The following is a 24,944-nucleotide window of genomic DNA, read 5'->3' on the forward strand; positions in this document are numbered from 1 at the left end:
TTACACTATAGCCCTCCTCGAGCAAGGGACAAAGAGAGTCAAAGTCAACGGAGTGATGAGATACGCAACTCCACTCCTGAGGCGAGAGGGTATGCCTACCTTCCACGCCCCAAAAGAAGCGACGGAGCGGTATCTATTGAACACAGAGCGGCGCCTAGCCAGAGACCCCGCTCAAGAGACGGTGTACCGCGCTGAGATTAACAAGCTAATCACAGCGGGACACATAAAGAAAATTGACATTAAAGAGGCCGATCAGACGACCGAATCATGGTACGTGCCGCACCACAAAGTCCACCACAACGGCAAGGATCGTATTGTGTTCAACTGCAGCTACCAGATCGGATCACAAAATCTGAATAAAGAGCTCTTGCCCGGCCCAACACTCGGCCCCTCTCTACTAGGCGTGTTACTACGTTTCCGCCAGGACAAGGTGGCCATCAGCGGCGACATCAAAGGGATGTTCCTGCAGGTGAGACTAGTGGAGGAGGACAAGCCCCTGCTGCGGTTCCTATGGAGACAGAGGATCGGGGATGAGCAACCAGCCATCTATCAATGGGAACTCCTCCCTTTCGGAACCACATGCAGCCCATGCTGTGCTACGTTTGCACTGCAAAAGCACGTCGCAGAGGACCCAGCAGCTGATGAAGAGGTCCGACAAAGTGTAGGAAATAGTTTCTACGTGGACAACTGTCTGCAAAGCGTCTCGACGCCAGAAGAAGCCGAAGCCCTTCTACTCAAGCTCCGCGCCTCCCTGATCAAAGGCGGCTTTGATCTCAGGCAGTGGGCCAGCAGCGACCCGCAAGTATTGCGCAGCCTCTCCCCCGAGGACAAGGCAGCAAGCAGCGAGACCTGGATGGCGACCATCCCAGGAGAAGCCCAAGAAATGACATTAGGACTAGTCTGGCGCTTCAAAACAGACTCGCTCCATTATAAACACACACCCCTGACCAAGGAGCAGGGAAGGTCGACTGCACTACCGACCACCAGACGGAGTGTATACAGAACACTCGCCAGACAATATGACCCGTTGGGATGTATTCTACCTTACACCACCAGGGCAAAGATGATTGTAAGAGCGTTATGGGACAAGGACCAGGGCTGGGACGACCCCATACCCGAACACCTTGCATCCACATGGAGAGAGTGGGAGACGGAACTCAGCTCACTCCCAGGTGTCAACATACGCCGCAGCTACTTCCCACCCACAGTGAGGCCGGAGACGTGCCAGATGGACCTGCACGTCTTCAGCGACACCTCCGAAGTAGCCTACGGTTCGGTGGCCTACTTGCGTGCCCGAGAGGAGGGAGGAGAAATACATACTGCTTTCATCCTGGCTCGCTCAAGAATAGCCCCACGAAAGCAACAATCTATCCCGCGTCTAGAGCTCTGCGCAGCCCTAGCAGGAGCGCAACTCGCCACGTTAATCCAACGTGAACTCACCATTCCGGTGCAAAGAACAATCTTGTGGTCAGACTCCACGACAGTACTCACATGGATCCGGTCTGATTCGTGCAGATACAAGGTCTTCGTGGGAGTCAGAGTCACAGAGATTCAAGATTTAACAGAAGTAGCAAGCTGGAGGTATGTGGACACAAAACACAACCCAGCTGACGTCATCACCCGGGGAATGTCCCTGGATGACCTCACCCGTCACAACCTATACAGTGACGGGCCAGAGTTCCTCAAGCTCCCGGAAGAAGAGTGGCCTACACCCACCCCACGGGAAGCGAGTAAAGAGGAGGCCGAAAACAAGAAATCTATGTTCTGTGGATTGAACACACTCGTCTCCACAGACCCCGACATAGACGATTGCCTCACCCTAGAGAGTGCGCAGCTAAAGACATTCCTGTGGCATCACCCAGAGGTTCAGCTCACTACTGACATTACAGCAGCTGACTACGAAGAAGCAGAACTTCTTCTACTACAACAAGCCCAGAGAGACTCGTTCCCCGATGAGCTAGACTGTCTACAGGGAGCAAAGCCCGTCCCATCAGACAGCAGACTGCTCCACCTAGCCCCCGAGAGCGACGCCCATGGTCTCATCAGAGTGGGTGGTCGTCTGCGGAGAGCTCCAGACTTACCGGATGACGTCAAGTACCCGATAGTCTTAAACAGCCGACACAAGGTCACAGAGCTGATCATAAAGAAATACGACGAGGATGTGCATCACGCCGGGGCAGAGAGAGTCTTCGCGGAGATCAGACGTCGTTATTGGATACTGCAAGGGAGAGAAGCAGTGCGGCGCTTCCAGCGAACCTGTCTAGACTGTCGTAAGTGGCGAGCGCAGCCCAGTATACCCCGGATGGCTGACCTACCTCCCTGTCGCCTCCGACTCGGCGACAAGCCTTTTCACTCCACCGGTATGGACTGTTTCGGCCCGCTGTATATAAAGAAAGGAAGAGGAACCGAGAAGCGGTGGGGTATTGTATTCAAATGCATGACCACCCGAGCGATGCATATAGAACTCCTTCCAACCATGAGCACAGACTCATTCCTTATGGCCTTCCGAAGATTCACATCGCGGAAAGGCAAACCGTCTATATTATTGTCTGATCACGGGACAAACTTCAAAGGCGGAGAAAGAGAGCTGAGAGAGAGCTTCCAAGCTATGGGCCCAGAACTTAAGACCCACCTCGCTCCATCCCAGATTGACTTCCAGTTTAATCCCCCGAACGCACCTCACTTCGGTGGAACTTGGGAACGAGAAGTACGTTCAATAAAGACAGCCCTGTACGCCGTGCTTGGGGCCCAGACCGTGGCGGAACAAGTCCTAATGACAGTCCTCACGGAGATCGAGGGAGTATTGAACTCAAAGCCCCTCGGTTACGTCTCAAGTGATGTAGCAGATGTCGACCCAGTCACCCCCAACACACTCTTGATGGGGTGGCTGGACCCCGCGCTACCACAGACAATGTACAGGCCTGAAGAAGCGAACGGCCGAAGAATGTGGAGGTACAGTCAAGTATTGGCTGACAAGTTTTGGAACAGCTTCCTACTCCACTATCTACCGTCTCTACAGACCCGCCAGAAATGGGTGAAAGAGAGAGACAATTTGACAGAAGGAACAGTCGTCATGATTATCGACCAGTCACTACCCCGAGCTATGTGGCCGGCTGGCCGCGTAAGCAAAGTGATCACCGGTGCCGACGGAAAGGTCCAAGCAGCCGAAGTGCTCGTCCAAGGACGGATCTACACCCGACCTGTGGCGAGGCTAATAGAACTGCCAAGGCTCCCCGATACTATCGATGACGACCATGACCCCATGACTTTGTGAACTGCCCGACCCCTCACAACAGACATTGAGTAGTGGACAGTGCGGTTAATCTGTCTCTGCTTAGCTAATTAGGTGGGACTAATTAGGAGGCGGCTGTTACAAAGGATCAGATTAAACCGAATATATATATTTATTGATTGATATATATTGCATAGTATTTGTATATCGTTTGATATCCCTTGTATATTCCTTGTACATATACACGGAATGTCCCTTTAGCCTAGTACAGACCATAATATTTCATTCTCCTATTGGACAGCGGTCCACAGGCGCCAGGGTCTTACCCCCAGAGTCGAGTTCAAAGCTACCGTCAAGGCTTGTCTCAACATGCCCGGTTCTGCCCAGGACTACGAGACAGAAATGAGGCTGGCACTAGATTATTCCCTGTGCATATAAATATGGCGCAGGTGAATACAGAAGCACTTAGTTCAGTAGAGTTACCCAATAAGTTGAAGCCTCACCCACGATACTCCGTGCGGTGAAGTATGGCCTGTTTGGCCCCAAATAGAGCATTGAGACCGCGTGCGAATTAATAACTGAATTGTCAGAGTTTGGCGCTATACCGTCGAGTGCGACATATTTCTATTAAGTCAGTAATAGTCTATTTGTGTATAGTGTATCGTGCGGCTAAAGTTCTACAGTGACCAGCATCACCAACACTTCCTCGTACCAGCTAGAGTGCTTATCCAGGCTGGGCTGCTTTCATGGCGCTTTCACCCGAGGAGACCTAGACGAGAACCGTGTGGACATGTACACTGGATTAATCTACCCGACGACTACATAGCCCTTTGCGGCTGGATTATATTTGCTTTGGTCCTGTGATTTATGGAGCGGAGAATCGCCGACGCTTACACGTGTGGGATTTACCCTGTGAGGAGCCAGGTCGAGTCGGCGCCTCAGAGAGCCTGAGGCCGGCTAGCTTTCTTCACTGTGGAGCTACAGTCTACGGAGAACAGCTGTATTCGTCTGTGGATCAAGAGACTATTGCACCGTCTCCTGTACTTGGAGTCTCCTTAGTCATCGTTGACCAGACTCTCTACTACCGACAGATCCTCTACCCCTGCTGGCTTACAACCGGGGGGACCCTTCCAGTATCTCCCGCTATATATTACTAGTGTACCATAGATATAATTCCCTAAGATTCAGGTTGTATAATTACCTCCTGCGTAACCAGAGAATGGACATTCATTATTGATTTGCCTACGCATATTCCTTTGCCTTATAAGCGCATCCAAAGTATAATAGAGAAGTATATTATGTACCTTTTGCTGCAATAAATACTTGATTATACCTTTGTGTGGAACCGATTCAATGTGGGAAGTGTTCATCATATTTATATATCATGTACTGTATGGCCAGTAATTAAAGTACATAAAGCGGTAGTGGTTTAATGATACCATACTTATCAATACAGTCAGGGAATTGTACCCCTCAGTTACACTAATGTTAAAATTCATGAAAGGATCAAGAAAAAATCTTGAAAGAAAATGTCATTCAGAATTAATTTTAGCAGGTTCGAGCCCAGCTCTCGGCGTTGCTACCGGCTTGGCTGGTCGTTCATACTAACACAATTGGCAGTGTTAGGGGTGGGAAAGCCGGTGGGTGGGGATTGGACGTTGTGGACAGCGACTCCTACAGGTCGGTTGGTGCGCCTGTACAGCAGAATCAGGAAGTATCGGGGGCAGCGTGAGCCTCCCACGCGCTACTCCTCGCCACTGAGAGATTGCGCTGTTCAGGTGAAAAGATGCGACAGCTGCCTCCTCGTGTACCGGAGGGGACACATGATGCAAGGCTTGGTCCTCACTGCAGCCGACCAATGGGAGGCATAGTCTAGCAACGTTCGAGACAGGGGAGGGGAGAATTGAAGGGAGAATTAATTTTATCAGCTCAATGCTCCCGTTGCCTCCTCCTGTTGGTTACTGGCAGAAATTGCACTCTGCCTCATATAAATTCGTTTGGAACAATAAACGCCCGCGCTTGAAGAGATCAACTGCCCAAAGAAGTAAACTCGATGGAGGCTTAGCATTTCCACTTAAAATTTTATTTTCAAGCTTTCTCTCTGAGACTTCTGATCACTAAAAATCCAAAGAAACAGACTAAGAAATGACGTAAACATCATGATCAGAACCGCAAAAAGAAATTTCATCAACGACAAAACGGAGGAAAACAAAAACAAACCCCGCGAACTTTGGAAATTACTCAATAATCAACTAGGCTGCAGTAAAAAACTTAAAACCAGATTCTCAAACATAAACATAAAGACGGACAACACGCTCATCACAGACAAGCTGGATGTAGCCAATTACTTAAACATCTTCTTCACAAACATAGCCACAACACTGGTAAACAAACTACCCTCCCACTCAGGGCATTATGGGGTAGAACACATAGTAGCATACTACAAAAACCTAGGGGTCCACAAAGACGACTTCAAACTTGAAATGGTAACAACCGATGAGGTACTCAAAAAATTGAGCGCCCTCCAACCTAACAAGGCCACTGGCCATGACAACATCCCCTCCAAATTCCTCAGAGACGCAGCAGCCGCCATCACCCCAGTCATCACACACATAATAAACCTCTCTATAAGACAGGGGCACGTCCCCAAGGACTTCAAAATTGCGAGAGTGACCCCTCTACACAAAAAGGGCAGCAAATTAGACCCAGGCAACTACCGCCCTGTTTCTATTCTTACCTCCATCTCGAAAGTCATGGAGAAAATAGTCTACGAACAGGTCGAAAAGTACCTGGCGGAAAAAAACCTAATCTACGAATTCCAATCTGGCTTCAGAACGTCCCACTCCACTGACACATGCCTCCTCTATTTGAACGACCACATCAAACAAGAGGTGGACGCTGGCAAATACTGCGGCATGGTCATGCTGGACCTACAAAAGGCCTTCGACACTGTCAATCACTCCATTCTAATGGACAAGCTAAAAGCAATTGGTTTTGATAGCCTATCAGTGAGCTGGATGCAATCCTACCTGGAGGGGAGAGAACAGATGGTAGAGGTAAACGGTACTCTATCCCCCCCCCTCACAGTGAGCTGTGGTGTTCCACAAGGAAGCATACTAGGACCGCTACTCTTCCTAATTTATGCAAATGACATGTCGTCAGCCTGTGACTGCAACTTGTTCCTGTTTGCGGACGACTCAGCCCTGCTGGTCTCTGACAAGAACAAATTGCAGGTTGAAAAAACCCTCAGCACGGAACTAGGCAAAATCTGCATATGGCTCGCTGATAACAAACTATCATTACACATGGGCAAAACAGAGTCCATTCTCTTCGGTTCAAATAACAAACTCAGCAAGACCGACGGTTTCTCAGTTACAGTGGGTGACAATATTGTCACAAGGAAAGACGAAATTACCTACCTGGGTTCCATCCTAGAGGCAAATCTTTCCTGTGACAAAATGGCATCCAATGTAATAAAAAAAGTCAACCAACGAACTAGATTCTTGTACCGGATCTCCTCTCTGGTAAACAAGAATACCCTGAAGACTCTGGCAGGAGCACTCATTCAAGGGTACTATGACTATGCGTGCACCTCATGGTACCAAAGCACCTCAAAGGCGCTTAAAACAAAATTACAAACATCACAAAACAAACTGGTCAGACTACTACTTGACCTGAACCCCAGAACCCACCTCACCCCTGCCCACTTTGCCAACCTAGGATGGCTTAGAGTAGACGACAGAGTACAGCAACTTGCAATGGGCCTGGTCTACAAGATACACTATACGACCGGGGTGCCCATGTACATGTCAAAATACTTCCCAAAGGTCAGTACCACAACCACTACACCAGAGGAAGCTCAACAAATCATGTTAAACCCAGATTCGGCTCAAACAAGGGACTAAACACGTTCCGCAATTATGCCACAACAATGTGGAACGCCCTACCCAAAGCTGTAAAGGAATGTGAATCCCTGCCCACATTCAAAACCGCCCTTAAAGAGCACCTACGGGAGGCTGCAATTCGAAACTGGCCACCGTAAATGCCCAAAACCCCCACCACCTCCTAATAGACAGTCTCCTCCCCACCGCATGTATATATTCCCTCCCCGCCGTATGTATATTTCCCTCCCACCCACCCACCCCCTCCTAATGTACAGTCCCCTCCCCATCATATGTATATACTCTGTCAGGATCTAGGGGTAACAGTACTGTATATTTGAATACCGCCTATGTCACAAATGTATCAGTACTAAATACCTATATGTCCCTATGCCATAAATGTCATGTATGTTGTGTATGTCATAAATGTCTATATGAATTGAAAATGGGGGACCCTGATGGAAACAAGACAAACGTCTTTCTCAGGTCTGCATCCCCTTAACAATTGTATGTATTGAGCCGTACTGTATTGTACCCATTCTGCAATCTGTTAAATAAAGTTTTCATTCATTCATTCATTCATTCATTCATTCATTCATTCATTCATTCATTCATTCATTCATACACTTGGTTTGACGCTCAAGCAGCCGTGTCTTGGCGACCATTGGAGGAGAAGATGGTGTCCCCTCATAGACTTCAGGATATTGTGTATACCAACATTTCAATTAAGCAATGCAAATTACGATTTGGCCCTCTTATCACACATGTGATCCAGACCTGGCGTGACACCCAGAAAGCGTGTACTAACACGTATTCCCCTCTATTTAATAACAATCGACTCCTTATTGGACAACAACCTATTAGGTACCCTAGATGGGAAAATAAAGGCATCCACACGTTGGGGAATATCTTCGATAACTCTGGTCTCCGTTCTTTCCAAGATCTATCCAACAGATATGATCTCCCCGGAACCTCCTTTTTCTTTTATTTACAAATAAGAGCAGCACTAAGGGCTCATGGCGTTCCATGGGATGTTCCACTAGAGCGTCACCGTTTTCACAAATTCTCTTTCTTTTATGACAAAGAGACATCGAGAGGCTTCATTTCTGACCTCCCCCTGGATACGATTTGGTGAAAGGATGTCCCGGAGTTGGATGTAGATTTTGATTGGGATACAGTCTGGGAAAATGTCCGGCTGTCCTCACGCAACCCAGATCACCAACAGATTCATCTACATTTTGTTCATAGGACTTATTTGACCCCTAGACGATTGAATCTAATGGGTCTCAGACCTGACTTTCGATGTACCTTGTGTCCAAACGGTGCCACCGGAACATTTATGCATATGTACTGGGAATGTCCTCCTGTTGAGCTTTTTTGGGAAGATGTTACCTCCCAGCTATCAGATATTTTCTCTCTGACCATTCCTGTTCTGCCTTCTGTATTGTTACTTTTGGACCCCAGGACGAGTAGTCTCACTTTGGTGTAGACCAATGGGGATCCACAATAAAACAATAACTGAATGATGTTTCTCAATTACCGACCTCTTTACATGTGAAGAGACTCATTCTAGCCAGACTCACAGCCGCCAAAAAATTTATTGCTTCACGATGGATACACCCAGACAAGCTTTGCCCGAAGGTATGGATTCTCACTCGATGTGATATATCTGGAGATATCCACTGCACGGGTTTTAGGGGTTAACAAGTCGAATATTGCAATCTGGTTGGCAGCAGTTGCAAAGCTAAAAGAGTGCATATAACTTTCGATTGCTGGATAATATATTATATATTATGTATTTAACTCACGTTGAGGTCCTGGGGTGAGTGGGGGGAGAGCGAGCAAGTGCACATGTCCACTTGTTTTTTCTTTTTGTTTTTTCTTGTCATTTTAATTATGTATATTTTTTGGGACCCTTTAGCTGTGGGTCTGGTGGTCGTAGGCTCGGACTGGGGGGGCCTGTGGTTCGGGGTCTCTGCGGGTTGAGGCATTAAAGAGGCGTGATGCTTTGGCTCGCGGGAGTGCCGGACTCCGGGTCCTCCGGGGTTGGGGTTCGCGGCTGCCGGGTCTGGAGATGGAGGGGGCTCAGGAAGCTCATTATATAGTAAATGTTTTATTTTCCCTATTCCTTTACCGGTATATTTTGTGGCAACTTATTTTATTTTATACTTTGTTTTTATTACTATTCTTGTTATTTTAATTTGTTGTCATTGTTGTTGTTATTGTTGCTGCTGTTGTTGTCATGTGAAGTCCTGTCTATTATTGTTGTTTATTATTGTTATTACTGTATTGTGTGTTGTCTTGTTATGAAAAGAAAATAAAGCAATAAAAAGATTTGATCCAAAAAAAAGAAAGAAAATGTCATTAACCAGTTTTAGAGCAGATAATAGAAAGGAGCTAACTGCTGCTGTCTCTCTGTTGTTGTCAGAAACAGGGCGACAACAGCCTGATTTAACACAGTAAATGTAACTTGTACCGTCGTATTAAATCACACACTGTTGACATCCACTGTTACATCCAAAACCAATTTGTGTTCCTTTGTGGCAATTCATTCATCAGTGATCGTTGGTCCTTCATGTAAATAATTAAGCCATTATTATTCAACTGGTTCGAGTGTATTATTGCTTTTATACAGCAAGTTGCACCGTCGGGAAAATATAGGATGAATACAGGGTCTATATTGATTTCAGTGAACTTAGCATAGAAAAATACTAGTTCCTAAAGATGTATCGTTGCTATGGAATTTCAAATGGAGTAGGCTATCAACCAGCGTGGCAACGCAAACGAATGACGTATTATTCTAATTTATACAACAGATAGGTCCGATCACCTATTTACCAAGGCGGAAAGCTGTTTTAATGTACAACCTAGGACCATTATTTTTTATTATTATTATAAAAATCAAGCGAGAATGTACCCATTTAGATTCCAAATATGTAGTCAGTTTGTCCAAATAACGCCTGTTTGGAAATTTGCTCCAACGTTTTCGGAGATTGGGCGGCTGCGACAGGACTTTGGTTGATGCATGCGCAGTTTAACAATGTAAGGTTTGATTGACCTCCCGTCTCGACTACGCAAACTCTGTCCTCATAGGGCTACCCAGCAATGCCCTGAACGGGTTACAATACGTAAACAATTCTGCTGCTAGGGTTCTCACCCGCACCAAGTCCTGGCACCACATCACATTTACATTTACATTTAGTCATTTAGCTGACACTTTTATCCAAAGCGACTTACAAGTTCTGTACGACAAGTCATTAGGAAGGGTACAACTCTATCAGCTGAGTAACAATGTTCATCAAAGTGTTGCGTGTTACAGTGTAGGTTAGTTTATTAGGACAAGTGCATGACAGTAAGGTTAGTTAGGGTTAGATTATTATTATTATTTTTTATTATTTCAGATAATGGTTGAAGAAGTGCGTCTTTAGTCGATGGCGAAAGATTGGACGGGATTCGGCTCCTAACTGGGGCGGGTAGTTCATTCCACCATTGTGGGGCAAGGACTGAGAATAGGCGGCTTCTCTTTGATGACCCTCCCGGAGCTCGGATAGGAGTAGGTCTGAGGCGGCCAGAAGATGCAGAGCATAGGGGTCTTGAGGGTGTGTAGTTAGATCACCCCCACCCTCATCCACCTCCACTGGCTTCCAGTCAAGTCCCGCATCAATTTCAAGTTCCTCCTCATCACCTACAAAGCCCTTCACTCCCTTGCCCCCCCGGTACCTAGCTGACCTCCTCCATCCCTACATCCCGCCCCGGAGGCTGTGGTCCTCTGACTCCGGTCTCCTCTCCATCCCCACCACCAACATGCGGACTGTTGGTCCCAGAGCCTTCTCTGTGGCCGCACCCACCCACTGGAACTCACTCCCTCCTAGGGATGCCCCCCGAAACCCGGTTCTAAACGGGATCCGGTACTAAATTAGAAAAAAAACAGAGTATTGATAAGCTCCGACGTTATCGGTACTGCTATCGATACTCGAGAAATTATGGAGATTTTTTTTCGAGGAATTTAAACGTTGCAAACTATCTCTCCTCTCTCTCTGTGTCGCTCTGTCTGCACGAGAAGCGGGACTGAGTTACACACGATCGCGGCTTGAGTCGCTCACACTCACACAAATGCACATACGGGTACTTGGCGCCGTGCTGAAGCGCGCAGCACACAGACAGCTCTGCATGCGCTCATCATGGCGGAGAGAACGAAACGCTCTAAAGTCTGGGTACACTTTACGAAAGTCGATCGAGACAACGCACGTTGCCACAAGTGCAATGAAACATTTGCAAGTATGGGTGGCAATACAAGCAATTTGTCAAAACACCTGTTGTCAAAACATAACATTAGTCTGCAGAAATGCGCCGTTTTCGACTGCTTTGCTCGCAGTGTGCCATCTCCATCCACTGCAGGTAAGCCAAGATACGGAGGTAGCTAGGCTAATAACGAATGATTACAAATAGGCTAATAAATAAAATATAATTGCTTAGCTAATTGTTTAGCTACAAATATATTTGAAAGATGACAACTTTTTATAGATCGTCAGGCTGAGGCTGCAGCCACCATGTCCCAGCCCACCCCTCCCCTCCCTCTACCACCACCGGTCCCAGCCAAGCCCAAAGTCCCTTCACCCTAGCAGCTAGAGGAAGGATGACAGAGGATAGGGTGAACGGGTGTCACTGTTGCTGAAGAAATAATATTTATTTATTATATTTATTTATAAAGTTATAAATAATAAAGCAATGTCGATTCTGTTCTTAATTAATTGTCTTTTTTTCTTGCAAAATAATAAAAAAGAACCGATAAGAGTATCGATAAAGTACCGAACCGCTAAGCAGTATCGATAAGAGTAGTAGTATAGATAAAATCCTAACGATACCCATCCCTACCCCCTCCAAACATCCGTAGTGCTACATCCCTGCACTCCTTCAAATCCCAACTCAAAACCCACCTCTTCACCAAATTTGTAAATGACTGCATGATTTCCCTTTTTTCTTTTTCTTTCTTTCTTTCCTTTTGATTATTATTTTGTTGTTACGTTGTTCCCTGTTCCCCTCCCTTAGCTGCCCCCTTCTGTTAAGCGCCTTGGGTCTCCTGAAAGGCGCTATATAAATTTAAGATATTATTATTATTATTATTGATTGAACACTTTATTAACAGATTGATATCTAATTTAACATACCCGTTAACTATACGAGTGGATAGATAGAGGACGGGCCTACATCTAACGGTAATAATAAAAACAGCATTATTAGACTGCAAATGAATGATTATTAGTATTAGTCTAATTTAACGTAATCGTTAACAAAGGGAACCGCTCCTGCCTACCTCCGGTCAATGGTCTCCAACTACACACCCTCAAGACCCCTACGCTCTGCATATTCTGGCCGCCTCAGACCTACTCCTATCCGAGCTCCGGGAGGGTCATCAAAGAGAAGCCGCCTATTCTCAGTCCTTGCCCCACAATGGTGGAATGAACTACCCACCCCAGTTAGAACAGCCGAAACCCGTCCAATCTTTCGCGGTCGACTAAAGACGCACTTCTTCAACCATTATCTGAAAAAAAAAAAATAATCTAACCCTAACTAACCTTACACCTTACTGTCATGCACTTGTCCTAATAAACTAACCTACACTGTAGCACCCAACACTTTGATAAACATTGTTACTCAGCTGATAGAGTTGTGCCCTTCCTGATGACTTGTCGTACAGAACTTGTAAGTCGCTTTGGATAAAAGCGTCAGCTAAATGACTAAATGTAAATGTAGTGGATATAGAGGACGGGCCTATATCTAACGGTAATAGAACAGCATTATTAGACATGCCATACATCTAACGGTAATAATAAAAACAGCATTATTAAACATGCCAATCCAACGAAAGGAGAGTTGGACGTGCTGGAGAAAAGCCTTCAACATCACCAAGTCATGGCGTGGGCAACTGGCCCATCTCCCGGAACTGTCCAAGATGCTGATCCTCTATATCCACTTGTTTATAGTTAACGGGTACATCAAATCAAATGTGACGTTAGGCCATGCACAGGCCTTCTGAGCTGAAAATTATTACTGACTAACACATTTATATCGAGTAGGAATAAACTTACAACACAATCATGCTTCTATTCTTGCATTTATTTCAAAACAAACAAACATCTGACTCAAGGTACAACAGTTTTATTGGGAAGTTTATTCTTAGGCTTTTCTCCAGCGCGTCCAGCTCCTCTTTCGATGGATTGACATGTCTAATAATGCTGTTTTTATTATTACCGTTAGATGTAGGCCCGTCATCTTTTTTCTATCCACTCGTTTATTGTTAACGGGTACGTTAAATCAAACGTAATATTGTCGGCGGAGTAGGTCATGTTGACAGTCGAGTTACCGCTTTGCAGTTACATGCAGTTACTGTTTTGATGGCAGCTGAAACTTTCCACAACATTCTAAAGCCAGCGCAGTGGTATATTCATGGTGATTTAACCGTGAGTGTATCATAAATATACTCACGGCTTAGAACGCTCTCGACCAATCGGACCTACTTGTTTTATAATCTACTATTTTTTTTTGTTCTGGAAATAATTTAAAGGAACTAGCTGAATATATTGTGTATGAAATGACAAAGCTAAAGAAATGGTTTGATGTAAATAAGCTATCACTGAATCTGAAAAAAACTAAATTTATGATTTTTGGCAATCGAAAACTAGATGAAAATATAGTACTGACCATAGATGGAGCTGATATAGAGAGAGTTAATGAATTTCGTTTTCTTGGTGTGATTATGGATGATAAATTAACATGGAAATCGCACATAGCACACGTTAAAAAAAAGATGTCCAAGAGTATTTTTGTTATGAATAAAGTAAAGGATGTGTTAGAGTATGAGGCAATGAGAACACTCTACTGCTCACTCATCTCACCTTATATCAGTTATTGTGTTGAAGTATGGGGGAATACTTATGGGACAAATATAAAACCATTATGTACTACAGAAGAGGGCTGTACGAATCACACATAAAGTGAGTTATCGAGAACACACAAATATATTATTTATTAAATCTAGAATAATTACACTTGAAGACATGGTTAAGTTTCAAACAATGTTAATTATGTTTAGGGCAAGAAATAATACACTGCCAGAAAAACTACAAAATCTTTTTCATTTAGAAAGTGAGTTTAGTAGGAGAAAATACAATTTTAAACATCAGTTTGCACGTACCACACTTAAACAGATGTGTCCTTCAGTTATTGGTGTAAAGTTATGGAATTCTCTCCATAGCGAGCTTAAGGGATGTAACAGTGTTTATCAATTCAAAAAAATGTATAAAAAAAAAATATTTAGTCAGTATGAAAATCAAAATGTGATCTGAATAGTGAGATTTTTTTTTTCTCTCTTCTCTTTCTTTTCTTCTTTATTCTTTATCATTATTATTATTATTTAAAATTTTCTTGTTTAACTATGGATTGTGTTTCTTTTATAATGGTATAAATGATTATTTGTGTAAATAAGGTTATACGCCGACCATTAAGAAAATACATGTTAGTTTAGGAATAAGGGGCAGGTAACTATAAGATTTATTCTTCTTCCTGCTCCTTTTGTCCATGGAATGGCTATTTATGATTTTTTTTAATGAAGAAACTATGATTGTATTATTCCATGTGGCAAATAAAAACTCTGAACTGAACTGAACTATTATCACTATTTGCATCGATGTTTGTGCTTATTCTCCTGCAGACTATCTTTTGCTATTTATCTCACTCACTCACTCACTCACTCACTCAAATTTTATGTTTAGGTAATATTAAATGCTTCCGAGTAAGTCAAATAAAATAGATGATTTGATGACGTACCATCAAACGTTTGTTTCAGTCTATGTTAATTCGCCCCGGCTGTGACATTAAGCAGCTGGGAACCAGCAAACTTCACTCTGGATTTATAACCGAGCAACACTCCAGCCTCTGAAAGACAGTAATGGTAGCTTTAAAACTGAGCAACCATTTAAACGCCTATCACAAATACCCGTCGGTCCCTGGACCACACATTGAGAACCACTGACATACTATGTGTGCGTGTGTGTGTGTGTGTGTGTGCGTGCGTGCGTGTGTGGATGACTGGATGTGGAGTAGAGGCAGTAGGCTCCAACCAAAACTAGTTGCGTTACATAACAGAGTGTGTACTTGTGGGTGTGTGACGCAGAGGTCGCAGGCTGCTTCCTGGTTAAATGGGAGTCCCCCTTTCCTGTCCCCCGTGAGTCTGAACCCACCCAGAGGTTAAGTGTCTCACAATCCTCCCCACAGCCACACCTGGCCTCTTCAAACACAGACCCCTCATCCCCTCCACTTACCCCACCTGTAAGATAAGTCCCTCTCCTCCGCTGTCCAAATGCCCCTCCCACCCGCACCCACTACAAATCGACTCCCTTAACCATACATACTTAATCTATCCTCCCTGACCCCTCCTCACCCCTCCCTGACGACTGCTTACTATTCTCCACGCTAACTCCTCTGAGTGGAAGAAGAGAGGGGGAAAAAAAGAGTGGTAAAATGTTCATTCAAATTCACCACCGAGGATGTATCCGTAAAAAAGAAAAAAATATCTATTTTTATTGCTGATGCACTTCATTTTCTTAATGGGAAGGCAAACTAGTGAGGAGGAGGAGTGAGAGAGAGTGAGAGAGAGAGAAAGTTAGATTTTTTTATTCCACCCAAGCCAGCACTTTTTCCTGTACTCTCTCCAACGAGTGTGTGTGTCTGTGTTTGTGCCTGTGTGTGTGTGTGTGTGTGCGCTGATCCTCCCCCCGCCCCCCCCACACACACACAACCTTCTCTCCCTTGCATGCTCTCGCTCTATCACCATATTTTTCCTTGGCAAATCAATTTTACACATGATCAGCCCACTCCCCTTGCTGCGCTCGGCCCAGCCGTAATTAAGAGGAGGGAAATTACCATATATATTATATTAATGCAAACATCATTCAGCAGGTAATTCTTGGCTGATCGGGATAATGGAAAGGTTCAACACCCATTAACCCTGGGGCCCAGGCACTGGGAGGGGGGGGGGGGGGGGGGGGGCAGGGTGGGAAGAGAGATTCGCCTCGTGGTCTCCAGTGACAGACACACGCACACACACACACACATTGAAATAATAGCATTCTTATACACATACTTGTATGGGGACGTTCAAACACACCTGGAATAGTGTGTATTGCTTAGAACACACACACACACACACACACACACACACACACACACACACACTCACTCACTCACTCGCTCACTCGCATGCACATGCATGCGCTCACACACATGTCTCTGAATGTCAGGGCGGCTGGTATCTACTATTGTAATAATTAAAATGGTAGCCCGTTAGATCAATACGGCAGATCTCTGTGGAGAGGAGAGGAGGGCAGGGGGAGAGGAGCTCCCTGATAGACCTATCTAAGACAAGGCAGGAGAGGGGGACAGGAGAAGAGAGGAGGCTAATAGAGAAGACAGAAGGATGAGAAAGGGGGCGATTATGGGATAGTCACCCCCCCCCCCCCTCCTCACTCCCACACACAGACCCACACCACCATCACCTCTAAGGTTTCAGTCTTAACTCGTTCTTTCCCAGCCTTGATCAGACTTCCATGAAAGTGGTGCGAGGCTTAAATGTGCTGTTTTGGTTCAAATAAGTGTTAAGTAGCTCTACATTCAGACAACCATCACTGATATAGAGTGTTTGGTCAGTAACATGGGTCTTCCAGTCCCTCCTGCTCTGCAGTAAACGCAAAATAAATTTTCTGGTATCCCGTTCCCACTTTATCCAATCAAGAGAGAGAACCCCTAGATATTTTTTACTTATTTCAAGAAATCTTGCCAAACCAAATTTGCTTACGGCACTGGTAGATCATGTTACTTGTTTCAAGGACACATTTCCTTAAATCTAGTTTTTATTTCTGACCATTTTTGCAGTGTGGAGTTGTCTCCTGATTGGATAACGGGAACGGGATACCAGAAAATGTGGTATTTGTATTTACTGCAGAGCGGATGGACCGGGAGACCCATGTTACTGTCTATATCAGTGATGGCTGTCGGAGTGTAGAGCTATTATTTTAACATGTAGACCACTTATTTTAACAAAGAAAGAAATACCACTTACAGAACTTAAAGGAACACGCCGACTTTTTGGGAAATTAGCTTATTGTCCATCTACCCTGGAGCTAGACAAGCAGATACCCTTTTCTTCTCTGTGCATGCATTAGGCTTAGGGAACAGCCGCACCGTTAGCCTATAGCTTAGTGTCATTCATTGGAAGTAGGTGTGCCAGTGTAGCCTAGTTCCCAACAGTCACAAAATACACTCCAAATACAACTGCAAAACTTTCCTGTAAACATGTAGTGACCTGTGTATTTACCATGTGGAGAATATGTATTTCTTTATAATTAGAAATTTTTGTTTTCTAAGCAGATATATACTGCAGTGATTTCATCACCTCAAAAGCCCTGTTTTTCAAAAAACAACAGGGATTATGAGGTGATGAAATCACTGCGCCCAGGCAGCAGTGGTTCGGCAAAAAATTGTTCAGAGTATATCTGCTTACAAAAAACGAAAACTTTTCTCCACATGGTAAATACACAGGTCACTACATGTTTACAGGAACGTTTTGGAGTTGTATTTGGAGTGTATTTCATGACCGTTGGGAACTAGTCTACACTGGCACACCTACTTCCAGTGAATGACCCTAAGCTTCTTCATCAATGACCCTCTGGACGTCCCTGGTCAGGACTTGCCCCGGAAGCAGTGGACAACCCTCAGCCGCCTAAGGACCGGCGTCGGACGCTACGGCGCCTCAATGAAGAGGTGGGGCCTCAAGGACAGTGCCTCATGCGAGTGTGGAGCCCCTGCACAGACTGTGGAACATATCATCACCAGTTGCCCCAACCACCGGCCACCGTATGGAGAACGCGGTCTGATGGAACTGGACGATGAAACGTTGGCCTGGCTTGCCTCAACGGAGCTGCAGGTCTAAAGACACACGCCAGAAGAAGAAGACACTAAGCTATAGGCTAACGGTGCGGCTGTTCCCCTAAGCCTAATGCATGCACAGAGAAGAAAAGGGTATCTGCTTGTCTAACTCCAGGGTAGATGGCAAATAAGCTAATTTCCAAAAAAGTTGCCGTGTTCCTTTAAGTTAAGTTAACGGTTAAGAGTTCTGAACTACAGTAGTTTGCCACTGTCTGGAAAAGAACAATACATAAATATTTTTACCTAGACTGACCCTGTGTCTGAAAGGGTCCTACCACAGCTAACGCTACAGGAAGGTATGGAGGAGAGAAAGAGGGACGGGTGAAGAGAAAATGGTGAACAGGTGATGAAGAGGATGTACCTCTTCTTCGAATGGCCTGCGAATGTCGACGTCAGTCAGCGCCGCTCGGTCCTCTGCCGCCCTCTTCAGATCCTCTGGGATCGACCTCTGTCTTTTCACCTCTGGACGGAGGGAGGAGGAGAGGGAGGGGAGCACAGGGGGATAGGAGGAGAGGGAGGGGAGCACAGGGGGGGAGAAGAGGAGAGGGAGGGGAGCACAGGGGGGAGAAGAGGAGAGGGAGGGGAGCACAGGGGGGAGAGGAGGAGAGGGAGGGGAGCACAGGGGGGAGAGGAGGAGAGGGATGGGAGTACAGGGGGGATAGGAGGAGAGGGAGGGGAGCACAGGGGGGATAGGAGGAGAGGGAGGGGAGCACAGGGGGGAGAGGAGGAGAGGGAGGGGAGTACAGGGGGGAGAGGAGGAGAGGGAGGGGAGCACAGGGGGGAGAAGAGGAGAGGGAGGGGAGCACAGGGGGGAGAAGAGGAGAGGGAGGGGAGCACAGGGGGGGAGGAGGGAGGAGAGGGAGGGGAGTACAGGGGGGTGAGAGGAGGAGAGGGAGGGGAGCACAGGGGGGGAGAGGAGGAGAGGGAGGGGAGTACAGGGGGGATAGGAGGAGAGGGAGGGGAGCACAGGGGGGAGAGGAGGAGAGGGAGGGGAGCACAGGGGGGATAGGAGGAGAGGGAGGGGAGCACAGGGGGGAGAGGAGGAGAGGGAGGGGAGCACAGGGGGGAGAAGAGGAGAGGAGGGGAGCACAGGGGGGAGAAGAGGAGAGGGGAGGGGAGCACAGGGGGGAGAGGAGGAGAGGGAGGGAGCACAGGGGGGAGAAGGAGGAGAGGGAGGGGAGCACAGGGGGGGAGAGGAGGAGAGGGAGGGGAGTACAGGGGGGAGAGGAGGAGAGGGAGGGGAGTACAGGGGGGGAGAGGAGGAGAGGGAGGGGAGCACAGGGGGGAGAGGAGGAGAGGGAGGGGAGCACAGGGGGGGATAGGAGGAGAGGGAGGGAGCACAGGGGGGGAGAGGAGGAGAAGGAGGGGAGCACAGGGGGGAGAGGAGGAGAGGGAGGGGAGTACAGGGGGGGAGAGGAGGAGAGGGAGGGAGGGGGGAGGGAGGAGAGGAGGGGAGTACAGGGGGGGAGAGGAGGAGAGGGAGGGGAGTACAGGGGGGAGAGGAGGAGAGGGAGGGGAGTACAGGGGGGAGAGGAGGAGAGGGGAGGGGAGCACAGGGGGGAGAGGAGGAGAGGGAGGGGAGTACAGGGGGGAGAGGAGGAGAGGGAGGGGAGCACAGGGGGGAGAGGGAGGGGAGCACAGGGGGGAGAGGAGGAGAGGGAGGGGGAGCACAGGGGGGAGAGGAGGAGAGGGAGGGGAGCACAGGGGGGAGAGGAGGAGAGGGGAGGGGGAGCACAGGAGGAGAGGGAGGGGGAGCACAGGGGGGAGAGGAGGAGAGGGAGAGGAGCACAGGGGGGAGAGGAGGAGAGGGAGGGGAGCAGGGGGGAGAGGAGGAGAGGGAGGGGAGCACAGGGGTGGGAGAGGAGGAGAGGGAGGGGAGGCACAGGAGGAGAGGGAGGGGAGCACAGGGGGGAGAGGAGGAGAGGGAGAGGAGCACAGGGGGGGAGAGGAGGAGAGGGAGGGGAGCACAGGGGGGAGAGGAGGAGAGGGAGGGAAGTACAGGGGGGAGAGGAGGAGAGGGAGGGGAGCACAGGGGGGGAGAAGAGGAGAGGGAGGGGAGTACAGGGGGGAGAGGAGGAGAGGGAGGGGAGTACAGGGGGGAGAGGAGGAGAGGTTAGTTAACTACAACATGTTCCACTGTTACACATTTACAGCCACGGTGAGAAAGAGAGCTGCGACTAACGATTATTCAAGTAATCGATTCATCCAACGATCATTCTGTCGGTTAATCAGTGCATCTAAATGATTTACATTTTCACACCAAAAAACAACAACTGAATATGATTAATTTGAGCTCTGGTGTCTCTTCTAAGCTGCGTCTCCTCTAGAATAAACGACTGCCACTCACACTCTCTCTCCAGAGGAGCGTCTAAGATGCTGCAGCCTGCCTTGTCCTCAACCTTCCTCACACCTCTGCTCATCACGTTCCCTCTGCTGGCTCCCAGTAGCTCCCAGTAGCACCCAGCATCCTAATCTATCACAGCAGTTACACACCGCCAGTTCCAAACCCAGGTCTCCAACACTACAACAAGAGAACAGTGGGCATCCCCACCTCCCCCATCCCTTCTCCCCTCCTCCCCCATCCATCCTCCCCTACTCCCACATCCCTCATCGCCCATCCATCCATCCTCCCCTACTCCCATATCCCTCTACTCCCCCATCCATCCTCCCCTACTCCCCTCTCCCTCTACTCCCCCATCCATCCTCCCCTACTCCCCTATCCCTCTCCCCGTACTCCCCCATCCATCCTCCCCTACTCCCCTATCCATCCTCCCCTACTCCCCCATCCTTCTCCCCTATCCCTCCTCCCCCATCCATCCTCCCCTACTCCCCTATCCATCCTCCCCTACTCCCCCATCCTTCTCCCCTATCCCTCCTCCCCCATCCATCCTCCCCTACTCCCCTATCCCTCCTGCCCTACTCCCCCATCCCTCTCACTCTACTCCCACATCCCTCTCCCCCTCCTGCCCTACTCCCCCATCCTTCTCCCCTACTCCCACATCCCTCTCCCCCCTACTCCCCCTCCTCCCCTACTCACCATCCCTCTTCCCCTACTCCCCCATCTCTCTTCCCCTACTCCCCAATCTCTCTCCCCCTACTCCCCCATCCCCTACTCACCATCCCTCTTCCCCTACTCCCCCATCCCTCCTCCCCTACTCCCTCTGAAGCAACACCTTTGTGTGTTTGTGGGTGTGTGTGTGTGTGACGTGTGTGTGTGTGTGTGTGTGTGTACACATGTTGAACACATGTACCGGGGAACAAATGTCCCCACAAGATGAAAACAAGATTTGTATTGTTGTTGTGGGGACATTGGGCCCACATGGTAAAGAAGCTATTTTAGGTTCAAGGGGTATGCTTAGGGTTAGGCATGTGTCGTTAAGGTGGAAGTTAGGGGATGAAGGTAAGTCTGTGGAATGTCCCTGTGTGTGCGTGCCTCACCTGGCCTCGTCTCCACGTATTGGCTGAAGGACTTGAGCTGTGTCTTCCTGACGGCAGAGTCCTTGTTGAACATCACCGGGCTGCGCAGCCTTTCTGTCGCCCGGCGTAACCGCTCCGCTCGCAGCTCCTCCGCATTATTCTGACAATCACATTAGAAAAATACAGTTTGAAGTACTTTCAAACTGAGAACAAGTACGAGGATATTTAGTCTATGCTATGCCTTCTAATGATGTGGATATCCCTTTAATTAAAAAAGGATATTATTTTCCAATATGTGCAATAAATAAATGAGCAGGAATATCAATAGATGTATACAAACACACACACACGAATTAAACAGAGGTTGAAATGTGCGCTATCATTTGTTTGTTAGAAACCCCCAACACACACTACCACACGCACACACACACACACACACACAAGCATGTATGCAATCGCACATTCACACTCACTCCCTCTTTCACTCTCCCTCACTCAGGAGAGAGACAAAAAAGAGGCAATTAACTTGACTTTCAACAAAATCTCGAGCCAGAAAATATATTCAGATTATGCAAAACGCAAAAATGCGCTATTGTTTTCAAAGTGAACACGTGTTAAAAAGCTACACGCTTGCTTCTCCTGCTATCAAAAACGGCACGCAGAAATGCTTTACTACGGGGGGCCTTCCCAATAAGCCAAGCCGAGTGGAAAAGGAACAGACCCGGGTGAGACTTGACGTCGCGGCAACGCTAATAAGATGGCGAAACGTGTAATAAAGTCGACAATTAGGGCAAACATGTTCCACTGCTTGACACACAGATAGTCAAGTACACACACACACACACACGCATATGCACACGCACACGCACACAGTTGTCAGTTTAGCTTCAAATTATTGACTTTCAAAAACAATGTCGGCAATTAGTCTACACTACAGCTTGTGTTTGTCTATTAGTGTGTGAGGGCCTGCCGTCTATTAGTGTGTGAGGGCCCGCCGGCTCTCCTTCGCTCATTAGCCGCTCCCTCCAGGATCCCACAGGATGCCTCTGTGATTATTGCCACAGAAAAACACTCGTTGTCTCGTTGGCGGCCGTTTTGGAAAAAGACTATGCAAAGCAATTTGCGGGGCTTTGCGTGCGTATCTAGGAGAGCGAGAGGACTGATGACAGATGAGAATTACATGTCGACGCGACGAGGTTGCGATGGGTTTAAAAAAGGGAGGTTTTAATGCTGTACAGGGGTAGTTAACGGTTAGAATTGCTAACCCTCGCAATATATATATATATGCATGAGCTGTTGATTTGCAGCAAAACCAATTTCTGAGGGGATTGACGAGGCCACAGAGACTTTCTAACCATTGTTTGTTTATTATTATATATTTTTTTAATGCACTGCCAGTGATGACCTGCAAGTAACTACAACAAACTAACTTTAACGTTGAGGTGTTGCTAATTACACACTAATTACCACTCATGTGGTAATAATGTCCAACACACACACACACACAGACACAAAACACACATAACACCTGCCCTCTCAGTCCTCCGACCCCCTTTCTAAGCTCTGGGACAGGCAGATATTGGGGTGTCCCCTCCCTCCTTGCTATTTTTTTTTCTCTCACTCTCTCTCTCTTTATCTCTTATCACAGCTATCATCGATGCGGTAAGCTGTGAGTGTGTGAGTGTGTGTGTGTGATTGTGTGAGTGTGTGTGTGATTGTGTGAGTGTGTGAGTGCGCGTGCGGGGGGGGCTACGTGACTAATGTTGTGGTCTGCTGAGCGTCGCGGGTCCTTATCGGGCGTCACCGAGGCTGCGCATACACACAATCACTAATGAGGGTGTGTGAGGACACGCGGTGCGTGTGCAATGCTACCGCGGGCCGCTCCTCCCGTCTCGAGGACCAGAGACAGTTTATACTCGTCTTTACTTGTGACGACGACTCACTACATTCATTCCCTGGCACTTCGCCACTAACTTAACCTTAACCTGACCGCAAACCTGACCCCAAACCTGACCCCCTAACACTAAGATGGGATGCTTTCAAGTGAAGACTGGCCAACCTGTCCTCACTTAGGGGAGGCAGGACGGCCTCGAGGTGAAGATGCTTGACCAGTGACCTGTCCTCACTTAGGGGAGGCAGGACGGCCTCGAGGTGAAGAGGCTTGACCAGTGACCTGTCCTCACTTAGAGGAGGCAGGACGGCCTAGAGGTGAAGAGGCTTGACCAGTGACCTGTCCTCACTTAGGGGAGGCAGGACGGCCTCGAGGTGAAGAGGCTTGACCAGTGACCTGTCCTCACTTAGGGGAGGCAGGACGGCCTCGATGTGAAGAGGCTTGACCAGTGACCTGTCCTCACTTAGGGGAGGCAGGACGGCCTAGAGGTGAAGAGGCTTGACCAGTGACCTGTCCTCACTTAGGGGAGGCAGGACGGCCTCGAGGTGAAGAGGCTTGACCAGTGACCTGTCCTCACTTAGGGAGGCAGGACGGCCTAGAGGTGAAGAGGCTTGACCAGTGACCTGTCCTCACTTAAGAGGAGGCAGGACGGCCTCGAGGTGAAGAGGCTTGACCAGTGACCTGTCCTCACTTAAGAGGAGGCAGGACGGCCTCGAGGTGAAGAGGCTTGACCAGTGACCTTTCCTCACTTAGGGGAGGCAGGACGGCCTCGAGGTGAAGAGGCTTGACCAGTGACCTGTCCTCACTTAGAGGAGGCAGGACGGCCTCGAGGTGAAGAGGCTTGACCAGTGACCTGAAAGGTTGCTGGTTCGATTCCCGAGAGACACAGACGGGGACCCCTAAACACTGCTGCACTCCTCTGCTGGGGGGGGGGGGTCAATTCAAAGTAGCTGCTGAATCCCGTTCCCAGGATAGACGTGGAAAGTAGCGACCATTCGCTTAATACTGTGATACACAACACAACAGGCAGTTGCTAGCGATATGTCAATGTTGTGGTATCTGTCCTTGTAAAATAAAACCTTCCATATAATCCTCTTCTTCTACATTAACCCACACACACACACACACACACACACACACACGAGCAACCCAATTTCCACAGTACTGTTCAGAGTGAGTTGCTATGGTTTGTTTGTTTCGTGGGCAGGTAGGCATAGGGTGGGTGGAGCTCCTCTCGTTTTGTGTTGCAGCATGGCTGTACATTTCTTACGGGACTTAATGTGTTACCCTTGAATAGCTAAGTCTAAAATAATCTGCTAAAAGGTACCAGTACCTTAGCTTTTTTGGCAGGCGCTGAAGTTTAAGTGGGGTCAAACGGGGGTAAAAAACAAGCGCTCCTTATGCCCGTAAAGGACTAAGCCGTTTCTCTTTGAACCCGAGAGGGTGTTTATGTGAATCGATGATCAAAGACGCCGTGTGTTGCCATACGCACAGAGGGTTTAGCTAGTAGTGACACACACACACACCTAGTACCTACCTT

At 47.7% G+C, this 24,944-nt stretch overlaps 1 protein-coding gene across 1 annotated transcript in view; it reads right to left on the reverse strand.

The window, feature by feature from the left end:
• Nucleotides 1-24,944, reverse strand: part of ehbp1 (EH domain binding protein 1) — a 398,684-nt gene that overhangs the window by 58,419 nt on the left and 315,321 nt on the right. The window contains 3 exon segments of the mRNA XM_084321912.1: nt 18,458-18,558; nt 21,535-21,673; nt 23,267-23,322. Coding sequence (XP_084178038.1) covers nt 18,458-18,558; nt 21,535-21,673; nt 23,267-23,322 — 296 coding nt within the window.

The sequence above is a fragment of the Notolepis coatsorum genome, assembly GCF_963971535.1.
Source record: "Notolepis coatsorum genome assembly, chromosome: 9".
Taxonomy (NCBI): Eukaryota; Metazoa; Chordata; class Actinopteri; order Aulopiformes; family Paralepididae; genus Notolepis; species Notolepis coatsorum.